The sequence below is a fragment of the Psittacula echo genome (genome assembly GCF_963264785.1).
Source record: "Psittacula echo genome assembly, chromosome: Z".
NCBI classification, from domain to species: domain Eukaryota; kingdom Metazoa; phylum Chordata; class Aves; order Psittaciformes; family Psittacidae; genus Psittacula; species Psittacula echo.
The window spans coordinates 76,196,324-76,206,384 of record NC_137742.1 but is presented as its reverse complement, the minus strand read 5'-3'; the positions used below and the strand labels follow the sequence as shown (position 1 = coordinate 76,206,384).

Below are 10,061 nucleotides of genomic sequence, written 5' to 3'. Positions count from 1 at the left end.
AAATCAAAATCTATTTTCAAAATCACTGTTCAACTAACTTGGAAGTCAAAGAGGATCTTGTAACAGCCAGAAAGGAAACAGAAGCTAATAGGCTACATGAGAAAATTGGGATAGATGCTTTGATTAAATCCAGGGCTCGTGCTTAACCAATGTGAACGAGACCCCTGCACTAGAAATGACTGGCAGGACTTCCAAGTGATATTTAATTAAGCAGAAAAAGAAGGACAATGTGATATGATTTAATTAACTCAGAGCAACATGGGTAATTCATGCTGTAGTACTACAGCATGACTACATGACTATTACAAGATAAAAACTGTATCAGTAATTGCATAAAATAGATAATTAAATATGTACCTTCACACCCTTCAGAAAGTACTAGAATGGATGTCTACTTCAGGACCTAAATTTTCCCATCAGTTATTCCTCTCAGTCCCTCTCAAATAAATGACAGTTCTGTGTGGGAAAGGACCTTTACAAACAGGACAATGAGGACAACAATTTTCAGCTTAAATATTAGACTGTTTAATGCATTTGCTTCCTAATTGTGAAGACTATTCCAGATAGGACCCACTTGTTTAAGTCTTAGAGGAGGCATAAAGCCAAGACCAGGGTATATATAAGTGTTGAAGACAGACACACTTGCAGCAGGATGGGACTGCAACGTTCATTAGTGGTGCTGCCAGGTGAATGCAGAAAGCTTCATAAAATCCCAGCAGACAGAGTTATTTACATCCATAGCTGCTATTTACAGTAAAGCTTGTAGATGAAATTGATTTTCTACTGATTTAATAAATAACAACAGATTGGGCACAGCACGAGCAACATGCTAACTGACCCTTCTCTGAGCATTGGGCTAGATGATCTTCGGAGTCCCCTTCCAATGTCAGCTGTCCTGTGGCTCTGTGGTGTTTAATTCATTCTGTTTGGGAATTATATGATGGCAAGATCATCTTCAGTTAAATATTTCTGCATAAGACAAACAGAGCCATAAAAACCTAAAACAAAGCTATCCTCCCTTCCCAAAAAGTAACCAGAAGATAGTATGGTCATCCTTTTTGCACAGGCATACAAATCTCGATGACACAACAACCATCAGAAACTTCAACTTGTATGCTGTTCCGAGGTGGTGGCTGCTTTTACATCAAAACAATCAGCTATTTTTTCACAAGGCTTCCACATACACACCATCAACAGGTTTCGTAGGAGTTACTTTTTGTGCCAATGCCACTGATGAAAACGCTGAATGAGTTTGGTCCCAAGACTCACCCCTGAGGAGTCTTCACCAGAAGTAATCTTCCTTCTGTTTAGTATTTCCCTTTTCAGGAGTGTTTAAAATATACAGTGCTTAATTTTCTTAAAACTAGTTGACTGTTCTGATAGATTTTATTAATTAAACTGTTTTTGGAGTGTGCTTATAATAGCAGGGAAGTAATTTAATGGTCAGAGCAAGATGAAAACTCTTATATTGACCAACATTATGTGGAAAAGGAATGAGACTGAGGATGATAACTCACCAAAAAGAAATTTAGGAAAAAGGTTTGATGAGCCCCCAGACTTTGTGAAGGGAATTAGAATAAAATTAGAGCAGAAAAACATTTAGCAGAAAAGGCGTACTAACTCCTGATGGATTACTGGAGATAAGAAGGAATAGAAGAGGATTTCCAGAAAACAGAAACATCTCCTAGCTGCTCTTCTTTCAGTAGGATAACCAGCTCCTGGTACATTTTTCTGAATTAGTATTGCTCAGAAGATGTTCAAATATATTACCTTCAGTCTCTAAGCAGTCTGGACATACTTTTATTGCCTTGTTTTCCTATGATTCTTACTTCACTGTTTCCACATTTTATTTTTCCCACAAAGCAGATGGCAAGCCAGAAAAAAGCAGCTTTACCTTAAACATTTAGCAGCATGTGAATTCCCATGTGTGAAGGCTTTTTCTTTCCTCAAGTTCCTACAGGCTGCTAGATCAAACTGCAGAAGTTGTCAAAGCTGGCTAGACTGTGCTAAACATTCCCAGAGAATCATGTTTATATACACAATCATCTATATGTTACAGGTACAAAGCAAGGAAGAACAACATATCTTACACACACGTATATACACATGAGTGCCCACTTTTCGGAATAAGAGTGAGAAGGTAATTAAAATAGTGATATAGATTGCCAAAACATTATCTCAATATTAAAATAATGGTTTCATCCCAAAGGCAATACTTTTAGGCAGCACTGCCTCAAAAAAAAAAAAGGTTTTTTTTGTTTTTTGGGTTTTTTTTTGGTACAGAATAATCTTTTTTCCTCTCTTAAAAAAAAAAATTGTAAATCTTTTTGAACTAAAAAATTTGCTGGTAAACCGAGACCTTAAATGAAAAATTACTACGCACAAAACGCACATTCTGTTTAAGTAGTTACATTAAAAGTATAAAACTGTAGATGAGTCTAAACCTTTAATGGAACATAGCATGGTTTTCCTCCTGTTAAACAACTACGTTTTATCTTTCCCAACAGTACAGTTCAAACCAAAAAAAAATTTACCTGGGAAATCATTTGCAGCATAGTATCAAAGAGAAGTATTAATTAAGTATGGCCTTTGAAATTTGATCTGTTGACTTTGGTTAATTTCCTGTCTTGACAAACCATTTGAGGGCATGTTTCTCTATTTTGTCTTCTGTCACCACTAAAATATTTTGGACAGGGGAGAAGCAATTGACTGACATCTCATGTCAGGCTATTTCATGCAGCAGTTTTATAGACATGACTGGAAAATGTAGTCTTCCAAAAGGTGAGTTAGAAAACCATGCTCACAAAATAAGTCTAAGTTTAGTACCTCTACTAAACATAAGGATGAATAGAGTGAAGCTTAAGGACAGAACTGTTCAATGTTTTCATTAGTGGTCTGGATGTTAGAAATGAAGAACTTACTAAGTTCACCCATAATACCAAATTGAGGAGAAAGGAGCATTCAAAATCATCTTGACAAACCACTGAATTAATGTACAAAAATGGGATGCAGGTCCATAGGGTTAAATGCCAGTTACTAAACCCATATGGGAACAGTCAATTGCACAAACACAGAATGGAAAAACAAGTGACTTCCCAGTAACTCTGCACAGAAGAACCCAAGGATTACGGTGGATCACAGCATGAACATAAACTAGATGTTATGCCACTGTGAAGTAGATGAACATTATACTCAATATATGAATAGGAGCACTGTCTGCTGAGTGCTGAGTTGAAGGGAAACCTGCTCTGCAAGCTTTGGAAAGCCCCTGCAGCCAGAACTCCACTGGCATGGAAGGATAGCAAAGAACCCAGCTTTTCTCAGAGACATCAAAGAGCACTGAGTATCATATTAATTTAGGTTTCTAAGAAATATGTTCTATGTCATGAGGCCTTACTACTGAGTTCTCTTTCCAAACATCACAGGTTTGTTTGAAACACATTTTACTTGGCTTTGTCAATGAAGATCACTGGGTCTTCCATTTCAATACATTTGGATGACTGAGTTTGAGGATAAAGTAGATGTGCCCACTTCTTGTGGACAAACATGCATTATCAGAAAGTTTCACTGATTTTCTGCAACACTACCTCAGCCATCACAAACAATTTGTGCTCATTTTTGTGGGTATTTCCTCTTCAAAGTCAACTGGAAAACAGAACTTTATCAGCAGAAAAGCAATAGTTTCTCACATAAATCCATACGAGAGCACTTCACTAACTTCTCACATGGTTTTGGAGACTGACATATTTGAGGGGAGAGGAGAAGTTTCTGTGCACACAAATAGTCTCAGCTGACTGGAAACTGGCTCCATACCATGGCTACCCTAACTAGATGACAAATGTGCGCTCACACAGTGAAGGTATGTATCTGCCATCACAACATTTTCTGCTCAGCTCCTTGTTTGATTCTACAAACCTCAAAAAAAGGGAAAATAATAAATATTCCGACAGACTTTACTACATCTGCAACTGTGCGCAGTATTTCCTATTTACATAACATTCTACTATCAGAAACCAATAGTTTCTTGAAAGCAAGAGTTTCACAGGACATTCAGCTCCAGTTACCTTCATTTTCTGCTCCAGGCTCAATTAAACCAAGGTCTTGCATTTTGGGTTAAGTCATGGAACATTTTCACATTAAAACTGAAACTATATACAAGCTTTTGCTGAAAGCATTGTCAGATCAGCACTGGAAGATTTTAAATCAGGCAGTATCTATGAACGGGTGTATGAATAGGTCTTTTGTTGTCCTGTCATTTCCCAGGTACAAAACCTTTGTAGCAAGGAAAATATTTTGGCCATTCATGTTTTTACTGTGTGATTTATAACATTGCCCCGAAGTCTTTTGTGAATGTAAAGTGCTGTGACCATGTTTTCCAGAAAGCAATGCTTAAATATAATATTCCCAGATCCTTGTGTAGCTTCTTAAATGAGGCCTTGATTCTGAAAATACTGATGTGGATGCTTTTAGTTAAATACAGGACTGAATTTTGGCAGAATCAGGCCTAAATAAGCCACCATTTCAAAAATACCAGGTAGCTTCCAAGGACCATTGCAAGCCACAGAGCACAGAAGCAGGACTGTCACATAGTCCTGCTGACTTTAATGGGATTACTCCTGTGTTTAAAACACTTGCTGAATGACATCTTTTCTGAGACAGAAAAACTGGCTACCTCTGCCTTAAATGAGAACTGATTCTTAAAATTGCAAAGCAATTAAAAAACTGCAACGTGCCTGCTTAGTTCTGTACCCTTGATTTTGACTGCTGATGGTAAATGCATGTGGCTGATTTCTTCTTTGACGAAGCCTTAAATCTAAATGAATGCATCAGCTTTGGGAAGGAGAAGGTCATGCAATAACATACTTGCTAACTAGCCCCTTTACTCATAGACTTTCTTTGCAAATAAAACTAAAATTTATGTGGTTTTAGAATGAATTTTATTTTTTTTAGAAATCACTTTAAGAAAAATTATGAAGCACCAAGAATTACAATTTTAAAGGCTTTCTATTTCTGGGTTTCTACAGAAGGTTAAAACAGAGTCAATATTGACTTTATATGCACTTTACTGTGAAAGGCAAGAATATCTTACAATGCATAACGCGGCAGAGAACCTCCAAGTAAAAAGTAAAAGGACATTTCTTTGGATGCTTCAAGCCAGAAGGTATTCTAACTCGTAGTTTAGGAAGCTATATCTCAGTCAAAGTTGAAGATGATTTAGCTAGACCACATGTACACTGAGATTCTCAAGAAAGGGGCAGTGTATAAGGTAAGGACAGTGATAGCCTTCATCTTGTTTACATCTGACATTCTCTAGGGACACCTTGAAACCACTTGATCCTGGATACAATCAGCAGTCAGAGACTGTTAGGAAGTAAAAATGGTGCTCCCCTTCCCCGCATACATATGATAAAAGATCTACCCAGAGGCTAAACATATTTCCAATATCATATTTAGCAGGCCAAGGGTCTACAACAGCATAGCGAAGAATGGGGACAACTGCCGCGCAAGAGGATTAAAGCAATGTGTCACTGAATACCACCTCAGAGTAAAGATTTCGGCTCAGTGGCTATAACAAAGCCTTTTAGTTTTACAGCTTATCTCTATCAGAAGCAGCAGTCTCCCAGTTTCTCATCTAGCACATAGCTATATGTCATCAAATAGATCCTCCGGCTCACAAGTGTTTTCCAGTGTTTCAAGAGACATAGCATCCAGGGAATGCTTCTCCAATGTCTTCTGTGAGGCCAGAACAGGTCTGGAAATATAAAGAAAAGAGATTTGAAACAAATTTAGATACAGATATAAACAGTTCCAACATATACAGTGCCAAGGTAACCATTTAATAGTGTATTTTGAGCTTTACGTAAGACCTGATTACTTGCTGAGATGGCACTGGCAAAACAAGCAGATGAACTTCAGCTTATAAATTATCAGGGTTTCAGCTATTTTGTTACAGTTTTTGGGACCCTGATAATGACTATTTCACCCACAATTTACACATGGAGAGCTACAGAGAGCAGAACAAATGCAGAAAACATGCAGAGGATCTGCTCTTCTGTAACTGCAGAGGATAATGCTCTCTGAGTCTCTTATTTTTCCCCAGACACTAAGCATGTGTCTGTTGTTCATCCATTTGACATGGAGGCATGTTGAAGAATCAGACTAAGTTGCCTCACAGGTAAGATGCAAGCCTTTCTCCAAAAATGGAGCAGAAGAGAACAGAGGCAAATGAAGAAAATCCTTCCATAACACATAACTCCACATACTGGGGAACTTTCAAATCCCTGGCCTTCCCCTGTACGTGTGTAATGTTTACATTTGCTATAAATGTATGCAAATAGGAGCACTTGCAATTCACTGACATGTGGATCGCTTGAGTGTGGGTTTGCCCTTAGATCGCTGGACATCATGGAGTCCTACCTGAAAACTGAAACTGAAAATGCCTGAATCAGATATCCATGACATCTAATAACATGCCACATTGCATCAATTTGTCCTGTTTAGCACTCCTTTGACTGTCCTCATGAAGGACATCAAGCCTAGAGAAAAGAAGGCTCAGAAGAGACTTTATAACAGCCTTCCAAGGGGGCCTACAAGAAAGCTGGAGAGGGGCTTTGGACAGTGGCCTTTAGGGCAAGAGGTAATGGCTTTAACTTGACAGAGGAGAGACTGAGATGAGTTCTTAGGCAGAAGTTCTTCCCTGTGAGGGTGGTGAGGCCCTGGCACAGGTTGCCCAGAGAAGCTGTGGCTGCCCCATCCCTGGCAGTGTTCAAGGCCAGGTTGGTCAGGGCTTGGAGCAACCTGGTCTAGTGGAAGGTGTCCCTGCCTGTGGCAGGGGTTGGAACTGGATGAGCTTTAAGGTCCCTTCTAACCCAAACCATTCCATGATAGGATTCTATGATATGATTTTGGACTGATTGGAGTATCATTAAGGGTTGATGGCTTCATGCCCAGGTATATTCCACTGGTGTAATCCTGACGGAACGTGAAAAATCAGTACATTGCCAAGGCAAACACATCAGCCACCAGGATGGGAAGAACTAGACAGAAGTGATGGCATGTGTTACCCTCTAACGCTGCCATATGAGGCCTTGCTGCAGTAAGGCATGCAAAAGCAATCTACTATCACTACAGCTCTGAAATCACTTTACTTTCAACCTACTAGTGTGTTCAGATTGGGAGAATAACTCTCTTTGGAAGTCTAACTAGCTTTCTCTGTAAACTCTTATAAAACACTTTCCTTCAGGTCTGAATAAATTATGTTCAAGCATTTGTTTTCCTTTTGGTATGCAGTGACATCGAGACAGATGTGTGCCTCATCAGAAGTCACTCAGACTAACCACGAAACAAACCTGCCAGAATAGAACCCTCAGCCACTGACTGCTCAGCAAGATCGTATCACTCCATGCTGTTCTATTTGTTTGCAATCAATCAACTTATTTGTACCCTAATTTATTTTTATTTTTTAAAATACAGGTAGCCTACAACAACACAGTTTGATACGCAAGTTTACTTACTGAACATGTGTTTTTTTCCTTTTCTAGGCCGATTTAAAGCATTCCAGCACTTTCTGATTTTGAAAAGTAAGCCTGACAGTGCTTAAGCAATTTCAGCAACAGTCCTCAGTGGCTAAAATAACTGTTTTCAACACTGTACATGAGATCACATCTATAATCCAAACCACTGTTGAGTTTTAACATTACACAGCTTGAACCATTGAGCTTCTGTGTTCTTGTAATAACATGGTGCTCATTTAATCTCCAAAAGCTGTAATAGAAAGCCTGTTTGTAAATCCAACTATATTTGCAAAGTAGAAGCATTAATCTCTTTACACGAAGTTCATAAGCAACTTAATTTTGGTTTTAAGACTTGATGATTCCTGTTTGCATGGCAATTATTCACTAAATGCCAACAGCTTGGTTTGTGCTGTGCAATTATTTTGCATCTTGGATTCTCACTGAAGCTGTATTACCATACTCTTATGCACAACTGAGTTAATTTCTTTAGATTGCAGTGAGTTGTACATCCTCTCTTGCCAAAAAGCCTGTAAGCAAGGCATTCTTCTTGAAAGTTTACTCTTCTGTTGGATCACTTTTTTAAGTCTTGCCTTTTGGTAAACTTAAACTCCATTAACACATCTGGAGAACTGCTGACTATATAAGAAATCATTTCATATTTCCTGACATTTAGTTCCCTTCATAAATTGAGACAGAAGACCAGATCCACAGCTGGTGTGAATCACTGGAGTACTAATAATGTCAGTGGAACTCTGCTGACTTACACCAGCTGAGATTCTGGCCTGAGATTTGGAAGAAAGTGGTTACATTACTTGATATTTCTTTCCACAGCTGAGTAGGAGCCATAGGAAACAAAAGACATGCAACACTTTTATTACCTAACTAACCAACACTGCAGAAATGCAAAGCCATGCAGGGTGATGGCTTTGCATAGCTTGGGAGAAAACACACCACCTTCTTTTGAAGCAGGACAGATGGACCAGTCCTGTTTGTTTCTTGTGATGAGTTCGCACAGATCCTAGAGAACATCTGCACACTATTCCTGCTGCCACAAACAGCCAGTTCCACAAGATAATGTTTCTGAAGCAGTATGACATAGAAAACAGTCTCCTATACGACTACTACAAATTACATGATTAAAAAGAGTTCCCTAGTGGCAAACAGGCGAGGTTAGATGAGGCTTGGAGCAACCTGGTCTAGTGGAAGGTGTCCCTGCTCATGGCAGGGGGTTGGAACTGGATGAGCTTTAAAGTCTCTTCCAACCCAAACCAGTCTGGGATTCTGTGAAAAACACCAAAAAAGGTGTAGCCATGATGAAGGAAAATTAGGTCAGAGGCTGCAACATCAGCACAACTGCTCATCTTGAGGTACTTCTTGCTAAAAATATGAAAGGTTCTTGCATTTAGCTATGCTTGCATGCCCAGTCCAGCACACTGTGGTTACAATTTTACTCAAGTTTTTGTTCTCAAGCCACTCTCATGAGCTTTGAAAAGAGAAATATCCTTGTAAATTCACTCGCTATAAAAGTTTCACAAGAAATTTAAGTAATCTAGGAGACATCCTTGTGTCTTAGACCATTGCATGATTCCCCTTATTTTTTAGTAATTAAAACAAGCAGTTCCAACGAAAAGCTGGCATTTTACTAAAAGAGGAGATTTCAGCTCTCCCAGAAAATGTGTAGCAGAGTTTCAGGAAAAGGCTGAATTTCTCAGCGTGTCTCTCTTTCCTTAGCTTGGTTTAATGGTTCATTTTTACCATTAATTTGAAAAAAAAAAAAAATTAAGGCTTAATAACCCTGAGTAGATATTAACAGAGGATATAATTTGATATATACTTTCTTTGGTATCATAAAAATAGGTGGCGGCAGCAGCTCATAAACAGAGAACTCATATTTATTAGAGCACTGGCATAGCAACAAAGGTGAGGCATCTCAAACATTAATGAACACTCGCATTGTGACTGATAGGGCAAAAGCTCAGAACAACATTTGTGCTCCAGAGACAGTACTTTTAGTCCACCCTGAGAGAAAAACTTGTATTCTTTATTATCAGTCTGCTGTCTTGGCTGTATAAACATTGTTTTCACAGAAAGTCCTCAGAAGAGAGATACTCATCAGCCATGGTTATTAAGGAAGGATTATGAAAGGAGCTTTGAGTAAAGCTCATGGCTATACGTAAAACCTTGGCTTTGAATAACCAAGGCCCTGCGGTGTGAGCTCTTGGGAGACATCACATTGACTGCCTAAGGCTACTGGCCAAAAAGGAGGAAGTTCAACCATGAAAAGAAAAAAGAAATTGTGTAATGGAGGAGGGGGAAAAGCCTCTTACGTGAATAGATGCATCAAGAACACTATGTGCAGACAGATGTTTTTAAAGTTGAATATTAAAAATTCAAGTAGACTAAATTGAAACTACGTGTGATGAAAAAGATGAGGCTATTCCCCTTTACTACTGATATGCTACAATGACTATAATATACAGTAAATTATAGAAGTATTTTTAATTTTAATTCAGTTTAAAATGGAAACTGAAACTCATTAATTTGCTT

General features: G+C 38.5%; 1 protein-coding gene across 1 annotated transcript in view; it reads right to left on the bottom strand.

The window, feature by feature from the left end:
• Window positions 1-5,643: 5,643 nt before the first annotated feature.
• XRCC4 (X-ray repair cross complementing 4) overlaps window positions 5,644-10,061 on the bottom strand; it is a gene marked incomplete at its 3' end in the record, with an annotated part of 163,785 nt that continues 159,367 nt past the window's right edge. The window contains exon 7 of the mRNA XM_080638806.1: window positions 5,644-5,752. Within this exon, the coding sequence (XP_080494932.1) occupies window positions 5,644-5,752 (109 nt within the window). The remainder of the gene's footprint in view (window positions 5,753-10,061) is intronic.